The 24,349-nt window shown below is 40.5% G+C and overlaps 1 protein-coding gene across 1 annotated transcript in view; it reads right to left on the bottom strand.

Annotated features, from left to right (window-relative positions):
- The window catches only part of LOC124776693 (protein takeout-like), an 86,309-nt gene extending 67,673 nt beyond the window's left edge, over positions 1 to 18,636 (bottom strand). The window contains exon 1 of the mRNA XM_047251797.1: positions 18,491 to 18,636. Within this exon, the coding sequence (XP_047107753.1) occupies positions 18,491 to 18,578 (88 nt within the window). The 5' untranslated portion in view covers positions 18,579 to 18,636. The remainder of the gene's footprint in view (positions 1 to 18,490) is intronic.
- Positions 18,637 to 24,349: the final 5,713 nt, after the last annotated feature.

Genomic DNA, 24,349 nt, shown 5'->3' with positions numbered 1-24,349 from the left:
ACCCCGTCGAAGCAGGAGAGCGTTTAATGTTCTGGAGGAGGACTTTGGGGACCGTATTCTGGTTCTGGGGTACCTAGAGGCCACTGGCTTGGGGATCGATTGGCCTCCATTTTCTGCGGATCTGAATACACTACTGGCCGTTAAAATAGTTACACCAAGAAGATATGCAGATGATAAACGGGTATTCATTGGACAAGTATATTGTACTAGAACCGACATGTGATTACATTTTCACGAAATTTGGTGCATAGATCCTGAGAAATCAGTACACAGAACAACTACCTCTGGCCTTGATACGCCTGGGTATTGAGTCAAACAGAGCTTGGATGGCGTGTACAGGTACAGCTGCCCACGCAGCTTCAACATGATACCACAGTCCATCAAGAATAGTGACTGGTGTATTGTGATGAGCCAGTTGCTCGGCCACCATTGACCAGGCATTTTCAATTGGTGAGAGATCTGGAGAATGTGCTGGCCAGGGTAGCAGTCGAACATTTTCTGTATCCAGAAAGGCTCGTACAGGACCTCCAACAAACGGTCGTGCATTATCGTGCTGAAATGTAGGGTTTCTCAGGGATCGAATGAAGGGTAGAGCCACGGGTCGTAACACATCTGAAATGTAACGTCCACTGTTCAAAGTTCCGTCAATGCGAACAAGAAGTGACCGAGACGGGTAACCAATGACACCTCATACCATCATGCCGGGTAATACGCCAGGATGGCGATGACGAATACACGCTTCCAATGTGCGTTCACCGCGATGTCACCAAACACGGATGCGACCATCATGATGCTGTAAACAGAACCTGGATTCATCCGAAAAAATGACGTTTTGCCATTCGTGCACCCAGGTCCGTCATTGAGTACACCACCGCAGACGCTCCTGTCTGTGATGCAGCCATGGTAACCGCAGCTATGGTCACCGAGCTGATAGTCTATGCTGCTGCAAAGGTCGTAGAACTGCTCGTGCAGATGGTTGTTGTCTTGCAAACGTCCCCATCTGTTGACTCAGGGATCGAAGCGTGGCTGCATGATCCGTTACAGCCATGTGGGTAAGATGCCTGTTACCTCGACTGCTAGTGATACGAGGCCGTTGGGATCCAGCACGTCGTTCCGTATTACCCTCCTGAACCCACCGATTCCATATTCTGCTAACAGTCATTAGATCTCGACCAACGAGAGCAGCAATGTCGCGATACGATAAACCGCAAACGCGATAGGCTACGACCCTACCTTTATCAAATTCGGAAACGTGATGGTACGCATTTCTCCTCCTTACACGAGGAATCACAACAACGTTTTGCCGGCCGGAGTGGCCGAGTGGTTCTAGGTGCTACAGTCTGGAACCGCGCGACCGCTGCGGTCGCAGGTTCGAATTCTGCCTCGGGCATGGATGTGTGTGATGTCCTTAGGTTAGTTAGGTTTAAGTAGTTCTAAGTTCTAGGGGACTGGTGATCTCAGACGTTAAGTCCCATAGTGCTCAGAGCCATTTGAACAACAACGTTTCACCAGGCAAAGCCGGTCAGTTGCTGTTTGTGTATTTGAAATCGGTTGGAATCTTTCCTCATGTCAGCACGTTGTAGGTGTCGCCACCGGCGCCAACCTTGTGTGAATGCTCTGAAAAGCTAATCATTTGCATATCACAGCATCTTCTTCCTGTCAGTTAAATTACGCGTCCGTAACAGGTCATCTTCGTGGTGCAGCAATTTTAATGGCCAGTAGTGTACATGCGACTCGTTTTTATGGGGTTATATTAGAGCCAAGTGTACAGCAATAACGCCAAAACTATTCCTCAACTGAAAACAGGGATTCAAGAGTTCGTCGACAGCATCGATATTCCGACTCCTCAGCGGGTCATGTAGAATTTCACTATTCCTCTGCTCCACATCATCGCCAATGATGGCAGTCACAACGAATATGTCATAACCTAAATCCGAATATCTGTAGTGACGTTTAAATGTTGAATGACGTCTGTGGACGCCGTAGTTTGCGGGTGATATGTGTATATTTATTTTTTGTCATTTTTATTTGTAGTTCACTGTTGCTATTTGAGTTTACAGATTGTCATTTTGTCACTTAGAGATAGTCGAGCTGTGGACGCTAGGAAATGGATCGCCAAGTGGAGAAATCGTAACAGTTGTTTGAACTTAATAGAAGGGTGTCAGCAGCGGTGGCAGCCTGAAGCATTTGCGCCGTGTATGGGACAGTGCTATTAAACAGACCACGAAAAGGAAATTGTTTTCTCGTCTTAAGTAGGGTCGTTTCGACATTACTGACTGTCCACATTCTGGATGACATTTGGGGTCTGATGGAGATCGTTTAAACCCATTAATCTACAATGGTCCACGTCAGTGTCCTCGAGAACTGGAAAATGTAGTGAACTGTGATCTTTCTACCATCATACAACATTTGCATGCGTGGAGAAGATTCAAAAATTGCGTGAATTTGTACTGCATACTCTAAGCGAAAATTAAGGAAATCAGCAGGTGGCCATATGTGCACCTCTTCTTGCTCGTCATCAATTCGATAGTGAACAACACTGAAATTCTTATCCTGAATTGTTATTGATGAAAAGAAAATATACATTTATCTTAATATAACAAATAGAAGGAGTGGTTGAGCACAAACAAAGCAGCAACATCCATTACAAAAACCTTTGTGCATGCACGAAAGATAATGTTATGCATTTGATGGAACAGTGATGGTGTGGTGTACCACGAACTGCTTCCCTGAGATGTAGCCATCTCTGCTGACATTTATTTTCAACAACTGAGACGCAATCCAAGAACAATGATCAGGAAGACGCTACTCCACCACGATAACGCCCACCCGCCTTCTGCTAGACTGACAAAAAAGGGTAAAAAAGCACTATGAAGGATCTGGGTTGGGAAGTCATTCCACATAACATTACTTACCTGATTTTGCGTCCTCAGATTATTACACCTTCTGCCTTCTCCCGAACAATCGTCAAGGAAATTCCTTTCTGGGCGAAAATGCCTTCCAACAGATACATCGAAAAAGATCAACAACAAATGATCCATTATCTCAAGGTCTTCTCAGTCACACTGAATTCAACGTAAATAATTTTGCTTTGAAGTACCATGCCTGCCGACCAGTATCTTCGGACGATTGCCGAAAACAATGACAACGAAATTCGCATATCTAACATGGTCAAAAATGGGAAAAACTGGAGATGGCCAGATGAAGATTATTCAATCAAATACAATCGAAGTAAAATAGTGCAGAATTTGAACCCACCTATGAAAATAAATGAGCGTCCTACTCCTACATTCATGTTGGATTCGAAACTTTGAATGTATTATATCTGAATAGGTTTAGGTAGATGTAGTAATAAGCAGACCTTATTTTTCTTGAAGAATTCATTGTTTGTTCATACATTTAAGATCACACTGATGTTATACACTCAAGTACAATTTATTTTGCTCAAATGTTATTTCTTCATTCCAATTTATCTTTGGAAAATTTAGTCTCTGAAAAGGAAGAAACCCCAAGTTTCGACAAAATAAAATGTTTTTCATCGACAGTTGCTGTATTCTGCATAAGTACCCCTATTCAGTCAGGTTATGCCAACTCATCCCCAGGGTATGCCAATTGCAAGCTTTTAAGAAATGTTGTTTTGGGGTGACCTAAACACTTATTTTGTAATCAAAAACTTAAGCTGTCTGCTGCAGTCACCAGTATCTCTTCACTTAACAAAAAATCAAAAGTCAAGATCTTCGCCAAGTAGCCCAATTATCCTCTAAAAATGTATGTAGAATGACATCACTTCTTTAAACTGCAATAACCTGCTGTAATTATTGTTCTTTACAAGAGTAGATGCAGGCAAGGTATCAACTTCCTCTGTGTAATGTGCAAACTATTCGCTAAGCTTTTCACAAAATAGTACAGAAATGAGTACAAATGCTGGTTGGCTCAGAATTCATAGCTTTAAGTTCAACACCAACAGCTGCTATCAAAAACAGGCGTTGATTCAACCTACATGTGGATGGAAGATTGTTTATGTCAATGATACAGTTTGTTTTAGACGCCTACACCCTACATAGAATTCAAGGTACAGCTACATGAAACATGTCATTTCAGCAGAATTGTTTTCAGTTGCCCTCTGGAAGCTATCCAAGGTATTGAACTATGAAATTGAAGAAAGAATATTGATTAATCGAACATTTTTCCAACACTTCTGATTTCCAAGTGACATTATGCTCTTTGCTTATTGTGCAGATGATCTTCATCTATTAGTAGAAACACTATATAGGTCAAGTTTGGAATTAGCCCTGATTTGCGTAATGAACAAATTGGAAGAATGCTACTAATTTACAATAGTCATAGAACAGTTGATGGGTATCTGTGTACGGGGTAATTAAAGACATTGACTGAATGGATAGCAAAGTAAATAATCGAGTAATAGCTTGTAGTAAACTAAATACAATGTTTGAAACAATGCTCCTGATTTGTTTCATACTGTAATTTCAAAGACAGTATGTAATTTCATTTTGCAATCACAGCAGTGAGGTTTGAACTTTCCATGTAGAGATAACTGAAGAAACGAAATTTTTTCAGTGAGTAATAGATACATCCACATTGAGAAATTCTAGAAGAAAGAAGAGAGGATAGAAATGTAACAGGGACAGATTAGAATGGAAGACATAATTATGATGTCAGTGAAAATTAAATAGAAGTGTGCAGGTCATATAGACAGACAAATATATGTAATATTAACAAAATAAATTTTTTTCTGTATTCCAATAGTTAGTAAGGTTCCACATTTATGTATATGATACTAGAAAACATGGTGAATCAACATGGATCTATGCAGCCAAAAAGTGTAATGGTTTAAAGTCTAGAATACGCTTTTCCTACCAATGGATATCGAATGAATTATGATGATGAGCATGTTGGACTTAGCATATGCACATACCTACAAATTTTGTTCCTGTATTTTGAAACTGAAGTACTGGAGATGGCATGGGTTAAGTATTCAGTAGGGGTTACATAGCTTCCTCACTGGCATGTATTTGACTTACATTCTAATTATATTCACATATATGATTGTTATTTAAACGTAAATTTCATTTAAAGTTCTATGCTGTAGTTAGAAAAGTCATTATCATTTAGCAAAACATCAGTTTCCTATTCGACCTACAAACAGCCAAAGTTGCAAAATTAACATTTTTTTAAGTTGATGGCTACTTTTAGATTACTTGGACCCAGTTTCAAACCATCCAGGCAGATGAATCAGTGTTTTCTGAAATAGCATTTAATACAGCATGCTGGAAACCTATCATTAGTCATCTGTAAGGATGTAAGAAGCATAATATGTGCATCTACCTCTGAGTTCAAGTTAATATTGTTGTAATTGATATTGTAATTAATATTGTAGTACAAAGAATATGTTTTCTGGCACAAATCAACTATTTTGATGTGAGCAAAAGGGGAAAAGTAATAAATGAAATGTCAGTTACCTGTGTCAAATTTCTTTAATTAAATACTGGCCTTTGGTTACCCATAAAAACCATGGATCACATTGCAAGTGTATCATTAGTGCCAGAATCTCTGTAGGAATATTAGAACTGATAACATTATACTTCAAAACCGACACATTGTAAAACATATGATTTTCGCTATTTATCTTTCATAAATTTTACAAAATTCTGCACAGAATAGGTATCGACAGAAAACCAAACTCAGACTGTTTCTCTTAATAAAGGCCATTTTTCTGAAACAGATTACTCTGAAGCAAGAGGAAAGCAATACAGGTACAATTTATACGTTTAATTTTAACAAACAACAGAAAAACAAAAAACAATATCACATAATTTTATAAAAGAAAAATTTAGTTTAAATGGTTTGTCCCATAATGCCTTAGATTATGAACATTTAGTTTATTGAATTTTATAAGCCAGAGTGCTAACACCTTTCATATTTTAAACAGCTAAATTCTTCTATTTGAAGAAACATGTGCAACAACACAAGTAATTTGCTTTTCTAAAACAACTTGGAATGATTACATTATAAATACCAAACCAATGATGAATATCTTTATTTTTGAAACAATATACAATTAGGAAATATTTTTAGAATTGTGTTGTTGTGGTCTTCAGTTCTAAAACTGGTTTGATGCATCTCTCCATGCTACTCTATCCTGTAAAAGATTCTACATCTCCCAGTACCTACTGCAACCGGCACCCTTCTGAATCTGCTTAGTGTATTCATCACTTGGTCTCCTCTACAATTTTTACCCTCCACACTGCCCTCCAATATTAAATTGGTGATCCCTTGACGCCTCAGAACATGTCCTACCAACCAATCCCTTCTTCTTGTCAAATTGTGCCACAAACTCCTCTTCTTCCCAATTCTATTCAGTACCTCCTCATTAGTTATGTGATCTAATCTTCAGCATTCTTCTGTAGCACCACATTTCGAAAACTTCTATTCTCTTCTTGTCCAAACTATTTATCGTCCACGTTTCACTTCCATACATGGCTATGCTCCATACATATACTTTCAGGAAAGGCTTCCTGACACTTAAATCTATACTCGATGTTAACAAATTTCTCTTCTTCAGAAACGCTTTTCTTACCATTGCCAGTTTACATTTTATATCCTCTCTACTTCGACCATAATCAGTTACATAGTCAGTTACAAAAGTTGTATTATTTATCAAAATTAACTTGAATTTTTAGTTATTTTCTAAAATACTGTTTTCAAATTTGCCTCATCGGATTCTCATATACAGATGGCAACTTCACAAAAGTTACCTTTATTAAAATGGTATTCCATTTGCACCTCTAATCTTTGCTTTATGTAGAGGAACAACACTTTCTCGAACTTCAAAAGGAAAAGTAATATAGGAAGGAAGTTTACATTTGGACAACAAGTAAAAGAAAGCTAAGTTGCTAAAATTTGGTTGTATTACCTAAAGAGAGTTATAAATGATACTATTTTATTTATTTTTCAAAACATTAAGGAATTTTCAAAAAACTGAGTACTATCTACTTATAACACTTTCTGAGGATATTTCATGCAAAGTATACAGTAAGTATATTAAAGCAATATTAAAAAACTCCCTTAAATCATATTGAATAGAATGGCATAAAAATATTTTCCATCTCGAATTTTGAAACATATAAAATACCACTGCGATGTTTGTATTCAATCAAAATTTGGCAGGAAACCAGCAAAAACCAGAAGAATGAAATAGCACTCTAGTAACATTCAGGTAACAATGGGTTTAAAACTAAGCATAAGAGCTATGTGTACAAGTACAAAATATGTACAAGAAGTCATGATAATTTTATTGATCATACAACAAATAATGTGAACCTAAATTAAATTATTTATCTTAAAGAAATTCAATGAATGATAAATTTAAACAATGAATTTTTAAGGAAGTTCTTTAAGGAAGTTTCTACAGCAGCTGGTCTAAAACTAGTTTTAGTCATTTGCCATTGAGTTTGTTACCATTTTCTCAATTATTAGTTATAGTTTTTTTAATGTGACAATCTGAGATGTAAAATGTAGGAAAAGGCTCCCATAACATAGTAAGAATGGCTGTAAGGGGAATGCTAATCTCACAGAATGACACATATATGGGTGAAAGCTGGTAAAGTGGCCACCCTAAGGAAACTGTGGCTTCTGATCCCAGTTCTTTGGCTGGCACATGAAATACTTCTATATAAACTGTAGCTATTCTGCAACTGAAAGAACTCCACTATTATTCAGCTCTCCAAAACGACCACTTTGTGCAGCTGGTGGGGAAAAGTTGTCAAAGACTGATAGCAACAAAAATAAGATTCAGATGACTAGCAAGAAATTGTCACATGAAAAAGATAGAATTGTATACAATGAAGTATATTTAAATTTGAAAAATATTATGCAGAATTTTCATTGATTCTTCAGTTTCCAACTTGCTTCATAATGCTTGTCAAAAGGAAAGGTTAAATTATGTTCAAGAGTCAGGTATTAATACAATATTTACACACAAACATGTTCTCATCCTCTTCACAACCAACACATTGATCATTATGCCACAGTTTGCAGTTGGATCATTTAATATAGCATTCATTGTCATTGATATGGAAAGTTTCACTGCAATACAAATGTACAGTGTCCTTGTGTTCTTCACTTTATTCTCCAAAAAGTTGCTTCTTGTTATTTACTGGGTCCTTTCCTTGTGTCATTGTTTTATTATTCAGTTCAACAGGTTTGGATGTACTGAACAGTTTTTTCAGTTTCTACTGGTTTTCTTACTCTGCTATTTACCTGCTCATCTATCTTCAACTTACCTACCAACAGGTTAGTGGTATATAGGCTCAACATTATTACTGTTGCCTTCCCATCTCTATAGCTTTAGCTTTGGCTTTCTTTCCTTCTTGTTGTTGTTGGCCTAATTTAAGTTTTGATTAAGGTATGATATGTATTCGACTTGCTGCTAGTAATCTCAGCTGTGTTCCCATTGTATTTACAAAAGTTATTACTAGGTTATACACAGCTTCATTCTCTGATATCTTTTTTTATTACTGTATCTAACATTATTGTTGTAGTGATATTCTTATGTAATATAGTGGAATCTTAACAGACTGCTGTAAAAACAATGTATAGCTTTTTGGCAAAATGTAATATACTAATGCTGTAATATACTCATTTTGTGAAATACTACTGTCCTATCATCAACTCGGTTGTCTTGAAATAAGGTAAACACATTACAAAACATGTGTTTGATTGTTTGCCTTGTTAGGTAAATGGCCACTAGGACTGACTGTATGTCATTATGCTGAATGAAGTTTATACAGATAATTACATAACCATAGCAATTTACAAATGGAGTGTTTCAAAAGCTAAAATATAACGTTTTACCAGCATTGTAGCAGTTAACTGTCATTATATATACAATTATATATTTCATACATGCAAATAAATTTTTTACTTTCGTTACAAAAGACATCTGGAAAATACACAAATGTCAACAGTAAACTCACTCTCTGAACAGTTTTAATTGTTCACCACTAGGCTGCTGCAACAGAATGAAAGGGAGCTGCCACCATATTTATCCTGGCCAATACAACCATTTGTACTCTTCATCCATATTCTTTTTATTCCTCTAGCAGCTTTCTAAACATTGCTGGTGGGTTTTGAAAATACAGATATAATCATTTGTTGAAAGTGTGCCTTCGCATTATACATCGGTTTAAATGAGTCTTTTTCTAAATTTCAGTGCATAGTTTTTTTAACTGTTTATTAATTAATTTATTAACACATTTCATTGAATGACTTCCATTTTTTTAATACTTGACTTATTTGTAGTCCTATTGAGATTACTACAAGGAGCTGTACGCAAATGAGTAGTTCTGCAAATTGTTGGACTGAAACAGTGGCTTACCACAATGAAAAATGCTCTTATCACAGTACAAGAAAGGTGAATATGTGCTGGGCACATTTAGAAACGGAAAAGCGGGGAACGAGCTTTTCGACCTATTTGGCAGCTTCAAAGACTTTGGAATCAAAACACCTGCATATATTCTTACTTTTTTACTTGTTGGTATTAGTACCAATATCATGTAATATAATGCATTGTGTAAAGTAGAGTAACATAATATGTGATATGTCCTGGAACATGACACATTCCATCAAGTCATCCACCATGGAATTAGTCATCTTGTGCAATATAACACAACACCTCACTAATATTAGGTTGCATGCATACCCACTCTGGGATACTTAGTATTATACAGGGTGTATCAAAAAGAATCATGTGATTTAAAAAAATCACTACTATAATGTTATTTCAGGTATGTGCGTGAACAGCATACTGTTGGAAACAGCAAACACTCGAGTTTTCCTTGGTTTGCGTTAGATAGCTGCAGTGGGCGCCCACTTCAGTTCTATTAAAAATGGTGTCAGGACAACAGAAAGCATTTTGTGTTTTATGTTCTGCGCAGTGCGGATCAGTAATGACTGTTCAGCGTCAATTTCGTACTAGGTATGGTGTCGATCCTCCTACTGCATGGAGCATTGGAGGAAGACATGAAAAACTCCGAGAAACAGGTTGGTTGTGTAAAGGTAAATCGCCGGGCCGTCCTGGAGTGTCTGACACAGACGTCGAATGCATCAGCCGTAGTTTCACAAGGAGTCCGCAGAAATTCGTTCACTCTGCAGCTCGACAGCTCAACATGCCCTCGATGTCCATCTGGCATGTGTGGCTTCGATGTTTACACATGAAACCACACAAAATTCAGCTGCTGCATCCATTTAAATGGAAAGGTGAACCGCCATAATGTGAAAATATCGAGCCGGAACAATCCTATGAAGTTTTACAACATGAGAGGGACTCACAAAAATTTTATGTGTTTATTGCAGTTTCACGGGACAACGTGTATGGTCCATTTTTCTTTGCCGAGAACACTGTTACAGAAAGCACATATCTCAATACGCTTGAGAATTTCCTTTTCCCAAAGTTGTAAACTGTTTCGAACGGCTTCAAATACCAACAGAATGGGGCACTGCCACAATGTCATTTGTAAGTGTGGGAATTTTTAAATCAAGTGATTCCTGAACGATGGATAGGTCTCAGTTCACCGGACTTGACTGTATGCGACTATTTCTTGCGGGGGCTTATAAAATTTATAAAAGACTGGTTATGTGCCTCCGTTAACAACAACAATGAATGAACTGTGACATCACAACTCGAGACAAGCTCGCTGCAGTGTGGGAACAGTTTGAATATCGCAATGATATATGCCATGCGTCTCAAGGGGGCGTATCGAACACCTTTGGAAAGGTATGAAAGAAACTTTTTGAGTTTGCAGTTCATCAGAGAACCAAATCCGTTGTATATGTTCATTAGTTTCAGAAATATTGACGTGCCAAATAGGATGATTATTTTTGATACAGCCTGTAGATGTACCTCCACTCCCAGATGCTTCCTATAGTAGATGCATCCCACTCTCTAGAAGCACATAAATTTGTGTCTATTTGTTCTTACATCCCTCACTACACATGTAATGGGGAGTGTGTTTGAAACCGTCCCCTCATAGAAAAAAATCAACCCTTTCCCCAACCGGAAATCAAAAAATTACTGTAGCGTTTCTCCAGGAACAAGTTCACCCGTAGAAATTTTACCTGCCATCTCCCGCCCCTCCCCCACGCTGCCAAGAAAAACTTTTTTTACCTATAACATGTGCGCTCTTCAGTCATATCTGATATTATATATTGTTTACTATGGGTGGAAAATCTTCTGGATTTTGGGTACAGGACCAGGGAATTTATCCTATAGATTGCAATAAGAAGGTATGTCAATACCTTACAGTTTAGGCAGCTCACTGCGCTGTGGAAGTAGTGTTAGCTCGTAAACAGTCGCGACTATACCAGTATGTTTCTGAAACAGTCAAGATAGCAAATAATTATTTATTTAAAAATGATGACGGGTTTTGACCTTTATGCTGACAGATCTACGGCACCATTTTTCTGAAGTCAGCAGTGCGCAGAACAGTCCCGTGATGCCAAGGTCATTTACTGGACAGTGGTTTAAGCCGTAAACGACTTGGCATCACGCAAGTGGCCATCTTCAGAGCTACGGCACCATTTGGCTGTGGTCGGCGATGCACAGGACAGTTGCGTGATGCCGTCTTCACTTATTGCACGGTCGTTTGAGCACTAAGCGACCATGCAATCACGCAACTGTTCCGTGCACCACCGACTTCAGACATGTATTGCCGTGGATCTCAAGTTGGCGAGCATAAAAGCTGAAATCGGTCATCATTTTCAAATGAATGATTATTTGGGATCTTCACTGTTTCATTATGTCATAACTTGGAATAGGTTGCTGTTTTATCTCCAACCATGATATCTAAAATTATATATTGAATTAAATGTCTTTCCTGCTGCCGGATATGTCGAAAAGCTAGTGCCCTTCTTTTACATCCCTAACTCTGACCAGGAAGTATTCCCCATTTTTGCTATTATAGGAGCGTTTTTCATTCTGGTTCCCAACACATACTCTACCATAATATTGTAAGCAGATCACCATAGTTTGGTAACCGATGTAGGTTTTTTTTTTTAATCGGTCGACAGTTGATTCGGTATAGGTTTTTCTGTTGTCTTTCGAATCATACTGCTTACATTGTGGCAACACATAAAAAAACTGCGGTTCGGAAACAAGATGAGTGCCGCCACATTTGGAAAGTGCAGTGGGGTGACAGAAGTTATATCAGAATGTCGATAGAGTCCACACAGGCTCCTTGGCTTTTCTGATTGAATTACCTGAACGCTAATTAGTTTCTGTGCGGCGCATTTTGTTTTCCGTAAGCAGCCTGAGACTGGGGGAGAACTCCGTGATGTGGTTGTAGCAGCATTCGCATTCCCCTCTGAGAACGACGGCCGTGGGGAGGTTGCAGGGCGCGACATAGGGGCCGATTCCGGATTATCCACATCCGTTAAAGTTAGCAAAAGGGAGTCCAGGCATTGTTTCAGATGCGGCAGTACAGCTCATTTGGTATGCTCATGTGATGAGCCTCGTGCTCCAATACATGACGCCGGGTTGGCACGCAAACCCGGGTTCGAACCTTTAGGCCTTGGTGTACTCACATGGTCACCCCCACATCATCCTCTTTGCCTTACGTTTGTTGTCGGCTAGGTGGCGAGCTCGTTTGCTCTCTCTTGGATTCCGGTAGTTCCTTGTCATTATTGAGTTTTGAGTGGTTTTTGGAATTTGGGCATGTTACTAGACTTCGTTCCGTCCTGTCTCCGGTGCAGAGATGTGAGGTGGCCAACGGCCAGGTGTTACCTTTGCAGGGTTTGGTCCGGGGCAGTGTATAAGTTGCCGAGTTTTCCTGGCCTGTACCTTTAGCCTCGGTTAAGGGACTGTCTGTTAAGGGGCTCCGGAACGCCCTATACTTGCAATGTTAAAATAACGCTTATAAATTACATCTTTCCTCACAAAGTATTTGAGGTAGCAAGTTGAACTTTTTACAGATTATTTATTGGAATATGGGCTACAACTTAACACAGGGATTTTACAAAATTTTACTTCAGTTATTAAAGATGATTTTTTTTCAATTGTAATGAAAATTCACAACATTTTTTTGGAATTTTTTATTTATATATTCAAAAATATACAGTTTTTTGGATAAAGGCTGTGTTAAATTATGCAGAAGGTACTGTGTAATATTTACTGAAAGTTTGAAACAAATATGTTTGGAAGATCCTTAGAAAACATGTAATTAGTATGAGAAAATAAAAGTTTTGGGAATCGAGCGACAAAGATTGGATTAACTTTTTAGTGCATTCCAGGTCCATAGGATGGATTATCTTCATCCTCTGCAAACTCCTCCTCAAGCTTCCTCGTGTTCCTCCTCCTGTTTACTCTTGCTTGTATTTCTAGACTCTTTACAGCCCTGTCTGCAGCCCGAAGGCGTTCCTTGTCTAAAGCAAGCATCGCTCGTACCGTGTTAGAACCTATCTTCATTCCCATATTTCTAAATACCTTGCACCTTACAATGTTGCCATCATTGAAAGTCGCAACAGCATCATACACACCAAAGTGAAGTGTTTCTATTCCAACAAATATAGTCTTGGGGATTCTCGACCACATAACACTATTTACACTTTCATTGTGGTTTTGAGTTTTTCCGTGGATACACTTTTTCAACAGTTCAGGTGCTGCTAAGTCTCTGAAAATAGGTTTTATCACCTCCATTATTGCATGAGGCAGACTATGCTTATGAGTGTACACTTCACCAGTTAACAATCCTTTGTTATATTTACACCAACTCTCTTCTTCTTTGGGACACAGTGGGTCACGTCCATGTAGAACACATTTCAAAAAAAATTTAAAAATAGTTGTAGTCTTCGGGATTGAATAAATTATATATCTATTAAAAGGTAATAGTCTGCAGAGTCAGAAAACGAAAAAAAGTAAAAATTGAACTTTTCATGATTTTGAGCCTTTCCGGAGCCCCTTAATCTAATATTGGGATATGATTTCATTTATAAGACCGGGCTCATCTTGGAGTATTCCAGGCACACCTTGTCCTTTACGTTCTCTCCTGGTGAGAAGTTTGGCCTTCGTGAGCGCGCTCAACCTGGTGTATGGCGAACTGCTGGGACCTTTGGCGTACAGGTTGCAGCTAATGAATTTGATCTGGCCGATCTCTTGCCCAATCAGGTGTCTCAGTTACGCGATTTGTTGCACTGTTTTTCTCCACTGGGTGTCGCCAGCGTTGTTGGATATCATATCCATTGTCCGATGACACCCTCGCTAGGCAACCTCCATACCGCCTGTCATCCCCGAATGTTAAGGTACTCAGCACTAAGATATCTCAGATGCTGGAACAAGGAGTCATCAGTCCTTCTACTTCTGCTTATGCTTCTCCAATTTTTCTAGTACCTAAGGATCAGGGGCGGGATTTCAGACCCGTCGTTGACTACCGGGGTTTGAATGCCAAGGTTGTACTGAAATCAGTATCTTTGCTGGATATGCATAATCCTTTTACTTGTTTTGCTGGCGATAATTGGCTTACTGTTCTTGATTTGAATCAGGCCTATTATCAAATTCCGCTGGCTGGAGGATGTAAACATGTCACTGCCTTTTGTACGGATTAGAACTTGTTCGAGTTTAACAGAGTCCCCTTTGGGTTAGCTTCCTCGTTTATTGGATAATATTCTTGGAGACTTGAAGTTAGTATATGTTTATAATTATATGGACGACTTGTATATCTATAGTCGTTCGTTTGAGGATCACTTGGAGCATATGTGGAAAGTGGAGGTTACAGCGAGCTGATCTAACTGTTAAACCTAGTAAAATTACGCTAGCTAGGCCGGAGGTATCTTTCTTAGGCCATATAGTCTCGGGTCAGAGTATTCGCATTGACCAAGAGCGGATGAAAGCCCTGCGGGCATTGCCTTCTCCTGCTGATAAGCGGGGAATCGCTAGATTTATGGCATGGCAAATTACTTTAGGCGTTTTGTGCCCAATTTTGCTCAGTTGCCGGCAACCTTAAATCAGTTAAGCCGTAAAGGCGTGCGTTTCGAATGGGGACCTGCCCAGGAGGCTGCCTTTGAACAAATTACGACAGCGATAGCCAACCCGCCGGTTCTTGGGGTACCCGATTTTAGCAAAAGGTTTATCTTGCAGACTGATGCTACTATTGCCGGTGTTTCAGTGGTTCTCCTCCAGGAATTTTAGGGGCAGAGACAACCATTAGTTTACGCGTCTCGGCGGTTAACAGATGCCGAGCTTAAGTACTCTGTCTATGAATGCGAGGCCTTGGCCGTTTCGTTTGCATTAGAGAAGTATCGGTTCTACCTTGAGCATCTGGTTTTCCAATTGGAAACCGACAAGCAAGCGTTGAGCTGGGTACTGGAGAGGCCGCGCAAGACTGGCCGTATTGCCAGGTTGGCAGTACGTGTTTCGACTTTTCAGTTCGAAGTTAAACATGTTAAAGGTTCTAAAAATGTCTTGGCGGATGTTCTCAGCCGGATGTTTGCCGAAGGCGTGTCTAGTCAGGAAAGCAAGACCAAGTAGATGGCGACAGTCTTAATTGTGTGGTGTTAGGTGAAATTCCCCTTTTGTCTGAAGACATTGCGCACCATCAGGATCAGGACCCTGTGTGGGCTGGTATTAAGCAACGTGTGTTGGCAGGAGAGCTCTCGGAAGAAAAAGAGATTAAGAGGGATATTCTTTGCAGGAAGGTGGGCAATGCTAAGCAGTCTAAGATCTAGAATAAGATTTTCACTCTGCAGCGGAGTGTACGCTGATATGAAACTTCCTGGCAGATTAAAACTGTGTGCCCGACCGAGACTCGAACTCGGGACCTTTGCCTTTCGCGGGCAAGTGCTCTCCATCTGAGCTACCGAAGCACGACTGACGACCGGTCCTCACAGCTTTACTTCTGCCAGTATCTCGTCTCCTACCTTCCAAATTTTACAGAAGCTCTCCTGCGAACCTGTTAGAGCACTTGCCCGCGAAAGGCAAAAGTCCCGAGTTCGAGTCTCGGTCGGGCACACAGTTTTAATCTGCCAGGAAGTTTCAGTCTAAGATCTGTTTGCCTGCTACCTTGGTGCATCCAGTCTTCCGTTATTTTCATCATTCATTGGTGGGTGGCCATTTAGGGACTTATAAGACGCTCCAAAATATCAAGGAGCTTTTAACTTGGCCCCCTTTGGACCAGGATGTTAGGCGAATGATAGCTCAATGTCGCTTGTGTAACGCAGCCAAACCCAACAATGCCCTTCAACAAGGCTGGTTGAGTTCTGAACGAGAGTCCTCTCCCATGCACAAGCTCTATATTGATTGTTTGGGGCTTTTATCTCGGACTAAAAGGGGTCATCGATAAGTACTCTTTATGATTGATGCATTTTCTAGGTTTGCTTGGCTCCTTCCCAGTCATATCGTTACCGCTACCACCACGATTAATCACTTGGCTAGTGTCTTTAGTGTTTTCGGGCCACGTAAGCAGCTGGTTAGTGATAACGCTCCTGCCTTTCTTTCGGGCCCCTTTAAGACCTTGTGCCTTTAGAATGGTGTTACGCATGTCACCACCGCCCTGTATTATCCCCAGGGGCCCTTTGCGGAAAGGGGTTAATCTGAATCTTAAATCCACTTTGATTATTTTTATCATAAAACACCAAGCAAACGGGACTCCAGTCTTCCCTGGCTCAGTTTTGCCTTTAATACCGCAAGTCATGAAGCCTCGCGAGTTACGCCTGCACCCTTGATCTCTTCCTACGGTTGGTGCGGACCAGGGAGGATATCTCCGTGCGGCACAGTCAGCTGGGTCCGGTGGCGGTCCCTACGAAGTGTCGGAGCATGTCTGGAGCTGTCTGATCGCTACAAGCTTCGTGGCTCACCGACCCAGGACGTCAAAGTTGAGTGGTGTCTTAAGTACCCAAGCCACGTCTATTCATGTTGTGTCGTTCGTTCCGGTGGTTCGCTGTTAGGGAGCTTTTCCTGTGAGCAACACCGAATGTTTGCAGTGGTGAAATCGAGCCGCCGTGATGTGGAATGAATTATATTGCTTCATTACAATTCAAGTGCACCAGCGGAATTTTCTGCCTTGTGGCCGTTAGTGTTCCTGTTACTTGCCCTGGCCACTAACGTAATTTCAGGCGGTTTCCTTTCCTGACCTGTTGTCACTGTCCAACATGGTAAGTAGTTTTGACTGCTTAATACATATTTCATTGTGGATAATCACGTCCGTAACAGTTTGGTCTTTATCATGTACCGATTGGCGGTTAGCAACTTGTTTGGTCGGTCGGTCCGTGACTATCTCTTGGTTGGGTTACCGACGGATTAGGTGTAGTTGGGCCCACCACCTATCTCACCTAAGTGAACGTTAATGTTTCGAGGGCACCCCCCCCCCCCCCTTCCCCCCCTCCCCTGTCCCCCGCCCCTCCCCCGGAGGCGTGTGAGTGCTGTTGTCTATATTGTCCTTTTCATGGGTGTTTAATAGTGTTTTGATAATATATTATAGCCAATGCTTAAAAGGAAAACAGATTTTTATTGTGTTTTATGTAAATCAAGGGCCTTCAGCCCGTATAAGTAAGTTTGTATTCTGGCAAGGGGATATTTTGCTGAAAGTTACTGTTGTTGTGCTATCTTTTCATTTAGTGCGCTGTCAGCCACTTAAAACTTATAGGTTTAAGGTATTTTGTATTTTTGTAAAATCAACTGTAGGCCTTCAGTCGCTTAAAGCCTTATTCTTAAAATTTCCCCTTAAGAGAAAACATTGCGGCCTTCTGCCTTAAAAGATTATGGCAATATATTTTAAAATTTTGAAATTTAATTGTGGCCTTCAGCCATTGGTATTGCATTTTGTTTATGTTTGTTCTATCCACTTTTGCCTTGAGGCTTTCAGCCTAGCTGTGATATATACATATATATTTTAATTATTTTATTAGCAGTTTTAACTGCTTGTCTTCAGTCACTTGAAATTTATATTGTTGATTTTTAAGATTTCTTGCTTGGAGGCCTTCAGCCATGAAAGAATTGGATTTTGAAACTCGTAGTTGTAAAGGTGCCGTTTTGGTTTAAATGTGTTATTAAATTACGTAAGTTACAATTATGAAGTGAAACTGATCGCCACCTTATTTGACCCTTTCCATAATCCTAATCACCTTTTCTGCCCTGCGGGTTTAGCGGGCGTTTCAATTAGCGTTCTGAAGATCCCAACACCAGTATGCTGTTTCGGAACCATTCTAACGCCATAGTTTAAACTATATCTTTCAAAGTACTCTAACATCGATCAGCAGTTACACAACTTAATCAAAATGGAAAGCAACCTTCTCCTAACAACATAACATCGTTCAGAAAATTAATCATGAGCAATGAAGCGCTGACCATCAACACACGTTTCACATCCACAGAAATGGCGTAGTTAATATCGAGATCTGGATACAATCTCGGCTAATTCAATGTGAAAATGTCGTCCTATGGAGGCAGAGCTGTTGTTGCCAGTAAGCTACGCAAAGTACTCACGCAAATCGCGGCCTCTGGCTTGATGCGCCGCACACAGCAGCAGCAGCAGCAGCAGCGGCGGCAGTGCGTAGCACACGCGTCGGCACATCGCGTGTGTCTGAGCGGCAGCAACTGGCAAGAGCTCAGAGCCGGTCTCCAGCCGTTCCCGCAGTTAACGCCGCAACGACGCCGATTTCGCAACGCTGTACTTATCCTTCAACAGTCCGTTGCAACTATTAATGGACTGCGATGGCCTTCAGTTTTGTTTTTCATTTTCCAACAAACTTGAATCTCAAGGCCTCCTCTAGCTGAATTCGTGCAATCATCATGCTATTATTTAGGTCCTATACTCTTCGTTACACGCGTCGTTTTTTGACAGCCGAATAATGCTAAGTTATGAACAGTAGCCTCCGTTGTCACTTTTATTGCTCACCAGCGTGTCTGATATCATCCGCTGAGTGGATTCACTGGCTACCTTTGATTCGCTCGTGATGCAAGTCAGAGCAAAGATTTAGCTTTTAGGTGGTTCTGAAGTCTATTCTCCTACAATGTCTCAACTGACCTTTTATCTGTCTTAGGGTGTAATTAATACATAAATATATAGTACACTCCAGGAAGAAGACACTCTAAGACAAAAAGTAAAGACGCATCACGAAGGATTTAACCGAATGATAAGGAAATTCGTAGATGTGACGTACATCTACAGTTTCAGAAAAAATGGATGATTTATTCAAGAGAAAGGTCTTCACAAATTGTGCAAGTCAGTAACTCATTGGTCTGTCTCTGGCCCTCATGCAAGAATGTTGGATGCCCTCCGAGGCATCTCGTGTTTAATTCTGTCCAACTGGTGCATTTGATCGTCATAATCCCGAACTCCTTGGAGGGCCCTGCCGACAATACTCAGAACATTCTCGACTTGGAAGAGATCCGGTGACAGTACTGGCCAAGGTATGGGTCAGTAAGCATAAAGACAAGTAGTAGAAACACACGCTGCGTGCAAGCAGGCATTATCTTGCTGAAATGTAAGCCCAGGATAGCTTGCCATTAAGGGACACAAAGCGAGGCGTAGAAAGTCGTCGACGTACCGCTGTTCTGTAAAGGTACTGCGGATGACAACCAAAGAGGTCCTCTGTCCAGCGCGTCTCCAGGCATGTCTTCGGCCTGGAATCTCATTGAAGATGAATTATCCTCAGTGGTAAGCCCCACTTCGAAACGAGCCCAGATAACCTGCGAAGACGTGGCTGGAGACGCCCTGGACGCCAACTGTGTATCGACCTTAGACTCAGCGACAGAAGGTGGCAGTGTAGATTAATTCGAATAAAACATTTCATATAATATACGACTAATTTTTATTGGTTAAACACATGCAGCTGTTAAATATAAACCATAAAAATACTCGCAGAATGCATTAAGCAAAGGCAAATGATTATGTTCAAAGTCAATTTAAAAAATGGTTCAGATGGCTCTAAGCACTATTGGACTTAACAACTGAGGTCATCAGTCCCCTAGACTTAGAACTACTTAGACCAGGGCTTAACAACTGGCCGGTTTTGAGCGCGAGTACTCGCGTCTGCTCAGGCACGGGCTCGCGAGCAGGTGCAAGGTCGCGGAGTAGGGAGGAAGGGGAAATGCGCGCGCACTTTTGAATAGGGCCGCAGCGTGCCTATTGAATTCGCGCCGACTTTGTAACGTTTAAAGTATTACGATCAGCTCTAACAGTCACTTCGCTGGTTAAGAATCATGTCAAGTCGCCGTTGTGTAACCCCAACCATGCTTTCGCAGTTCAACCCCCATTGGGAGGAATTGTATCTGTTTACAGAAAAAGATGGTGTTGCAGAATGTTTAGTATGTCACAAAACGCTGAATTCTTTTAGGAAATTTAATTTGCAGCGACATTATATGTCGTACCACGCGAAAGACTACGGAAGTGGAAAATGTGACGGACCAGACCGTACACAGGAAGTTATTAAACTTAAAACGAAGGTATCCGAAGAAGATCTGGACGACGAAGAAAAATCAACTGAGGCAGCTCTCAGAGTGAGTTACAAAATTGCTTTGCTTTTAGCAAAATTCTTGTGTCCCCTTCACTGATGGCGATTTAATAAAAGAATGTTTGGTAGTTGCAGCGGAACATTTGTGTCCATCTCAAGTCGAACAGTTTCGGATTGTGCCATTATCTAACATGACCATTATGCGTCGTATACAGGACATGGCAGACGACGTCCAGAGCCAGCTTGCAAATATCTGTAAATATTTTATGGCGTATTCTCTAGCTCTGGACGAAAGTGTTGATATCATTGGAACAGCGCATCTTGCCATATTTAATAGAGGTGTTAATAGAGATCTTCAGGTGAGGGAGGAGCTCCTCGATGTAGTAGCCATGAAGAACACTACACCCGGAGGTGATATTTTAAGTAGTGTTGAAGAAAGTGTTGAAAATATAGGACTGTCGTGGGATTCTTTAGTTTCAGTGTCTACAGACGATGCACCAGCAATGACAGGGAAAAAATCAGGTTTCGTTGCGATGTTGAAGGAGAAAATGCAAAAACTGACCGTGCCGAATGAAATAAGGGGCGTTCACTGTGTGATCCACCAGCAAAACTTATGTGCAAAGAGTATCACTCTAAAAAATGTGATGAGTGTTGTTGTTCGTGCAACCATGGGCTACAACACAGGCAGTTTAAAAGCTTTCTTGAGGATGTAGAAAGCCAGTATGGTAGCCTGCCTTATTACAGCGAGGTCCGCTGGCTTAGTCGTGGCGAATTATTAAATCAATTTTTTTGCCTATTAGATGAGACAGATATGTTCATGGAAATAAATAACACGTGTGTTCCTGAATTTAAAGAGCCTTCATGGAAATGTGATCTCGCGTTCTTAGCAGATTTAACTAGCCATCTGAATGCTTTGAACATTTCACTACAAGCTAAAGATCTGCTAATTACTCATTTCATAGATCGAATACGAGCTTTTAAAATGAAATTGACACTTTGGGCGAGTCAGCTGGAAACAGGTAATCTAGCTCACTTTCCTAAATTATCATCCATGCAAGATGTTCACAAAGACTGTGAACGTTATTCACATAGTTTAGTTGCCCTTAAGGAAGAATTTTTATCAACGCTTCCAAGATCTGACAGCACTAGACAGTGATTTTGATCTGTTCTCCTCCCCATATTCAGCGAATATTGAAGAGATTCGTCCTGAGCTGCAACTAGAAATTATTGACCTGCAGTGTGACAGAGAATACAGAGACAAATTTCAGAAGAAGAAAAGCATTTTGGAATTCTACAGACACTTCCCTCAGGATAGATTTCCTCGTTTGCACAAACTGACGGCTACAATAATCAATGTTCGGTTCCACGTATGTTTGTGAACAACTGTTTTCTGCAATGAAATGTAACAAGACGCGCCTGAGAAACGCATTGTCTGATCGAAATTTAAACTGCACGCTGCGCACAAGAACAATTACTCCGAACATAGGCGCTATTGTAAAGGGCAAAAAGTACAAGATAACCGAGAATCCCACACTTCAGTGACACCTTTTATTGTGTAACAGTTCATAAATTAATACGAATGTAGAGGCATACACTAAGCTAATAAAATTATGTGGCACGTGTACATTCTCCTTTATTTGTTTCATTTATTGCAGTAATAATTCGTGAGTGATGTCCCTGCGGGTGGCCGCGGATTTACACTGACTGGCGGCAGCTGTTGTGTGCCCCACGTGACTCTCCCCACTCTCCGCTCTGATCCGGTAGTGGGGGTACAGTGCTCGCGCTGCTCCGTGCTCGCGCCTTCCTGCTCACAGCTTGCTCTGCGAGCACGTATGTTGTGAAGCCCTGACTTAGACTTAACTAACCTAAGGACATCACACACATCCATGCCCGAGGCAGGATTCGAACCTGCGACCGCAGCGGTCGCGTGGTGACAGACTGAGGCGCCTAGAGCCGCTCGGTCACAGCGGCCGGCCGATTTTGATGAATTCTGTGCACTTTGGAGCACTCTCCACAACTTACATTCACTTTTGTGAGTCGAATTAACATTCTTTTATGAGGACAGCACCTTTCATAATACGAATTATCACGTCACTACTGCCGATGTATCTTCTGGGAATGTTGGGTCATTAGAATATACAGACCTGAAAGACCATGAGGTAACAAAACAGCCCCAGTCAACTGATTATCATACCAAACTACATATTTACTCGTACATAGTGTGCCTTGATAGTGTGTGTAGACAAAGGCACATGTGTTTTCATCGTTCTGCATATGTGATTTATCAATGTTATTGATACAGTCACGAGTGAAAGTGGCCACTTCAGTAAACGATTTTATTATGATTACTCGGTGATTTACAATTAGCCAACGAGAAAATTTCAATCGATTACCTTCATCAGCTTCTTGAAAGTGTCGAATCCATTGTAAATCAGTACGGCGGAGGCCGTACATTCGTAATGTCCCCCATATTCATAAATGTGGAACACTAGTGCGTGTAGAAGTTCTGCAATTGCTGAAGCACCAGCAAGAAGAATTGAAACTGATCTCTGTAACCATCTGTATCTCAGTAACAAAAATTAGACACATATTATATGGCATGTTTTAAACGAATTAGTCTGCAATACTACCTCCTGTAGGATAAACTGGCACCCAGTCTCTTCATTTCTGAAGAAAGGAAGGTGGGAACACAGCAAGAAGGGAAGCCACATACAGCAAAGACGTATTCAAATACCAATAGTGGTAGATGAAATTTCATTTTTTAACATAACGTATTCATGTTTATCATTAGACTTATCGCTGACCCTACGACAGAAACGAACGTGTCATTGTTGAGAGCGCTCCATCAAATCAGCCAAGACTCAAGCGTCATTCGTAAATATATGTCTCCGCAGAAATAAATATTTTTGCCACTAACTGTTAATTAAATGTCACGAATGAAGACTGACTGGTAGTAAGTGACTGTTCAATGCATAAATGGGATCATACGTATTAACCTGTAACACTACAAAACATTTCAAAAATGAGTCTGGTGGCTGAAATCTGTTTTCCATGTGGTATAATTTGCTAGTCTGTCACCAGCGTTTTGGGTTGTTGTTATACATTTTTCCTAAACATAGTGTAGTGATGCGCTCTGCTGGCCCCTGACTGGATAACAGTTATGTAGCCACCCTCTCGTTCTATCAACCATCTGATATAACGATTTCTGAGCGTCAGATGAAGGAAAACCAACCACGACAGGATTGGGCATAGATTTTGTGGAGGAAAAGTGTCTAATTGGTATTCATCTTAAAAAATAAATAATGCCCTATACATGTTTACTTTCAATGAAACAATGTCATTAATCAGTATCCTAATGAAGCTCAGGACATACACAATACGATCAAAAATATCCTGTCACTCGAATGTAATGCGAAATTGACCACCAGATGTTATGAGAGGCGGGCTCGTCAGTAATGAAAGGGGTGGGCATGGGAGCGGGAACGGCTATTTTGTTGTCAGCCGCCGAAGTGGCATCAACTCCAAAAGACTTGCACTTGGCGACCGGTGTACCCGACAGAAGGCCCTAGCCACACGACATTTCATTTCTGTAGAGAAGCGATAACAGCAGAATGGCTCGGTCAGGAAAGCTCAGTTGATAGTTTAATGAAAAAATATATATTTATATATTTATTATGTAAAAAAAATGAATGAAATGAAAATGGGGAAGAAATGGCTTTAAATATTTTTGTTATTTGCTCTTTCAATACGAACTTTGTTGTAGAACCCCTTATTTACGTGTGGTAATAAAAATTCATTTAGACAAAATTAAGCACATTTAAAATTACGTGAACCTTAGCAACCCTCTCATGCTGATAAATTCATACTAACTGATTAAGAACATTTAGTT

This window comes from Schistocerca piceifrons, chromosome 2, assembly GCF_021461385.2.
Source record: "Schistocerca piceifrons isolate TAMUIC-IGC-003096 chromosome 2, iqSchPice1.1, whole genome shotgun sequence".
Classification (NCBI taxonomy): domain Eukaryota; kingdom Metazoa; phylum Arthropoda; class Insecta; order Orthoptera; family Acrididae; genus Schistocerca; species Schistocerca piceifrons.
The sequence above is the reverse complement of the archived record's forward strand: the minus strand, read 5'-3'. Positions and strand labels throughout refer to the sequence as shown.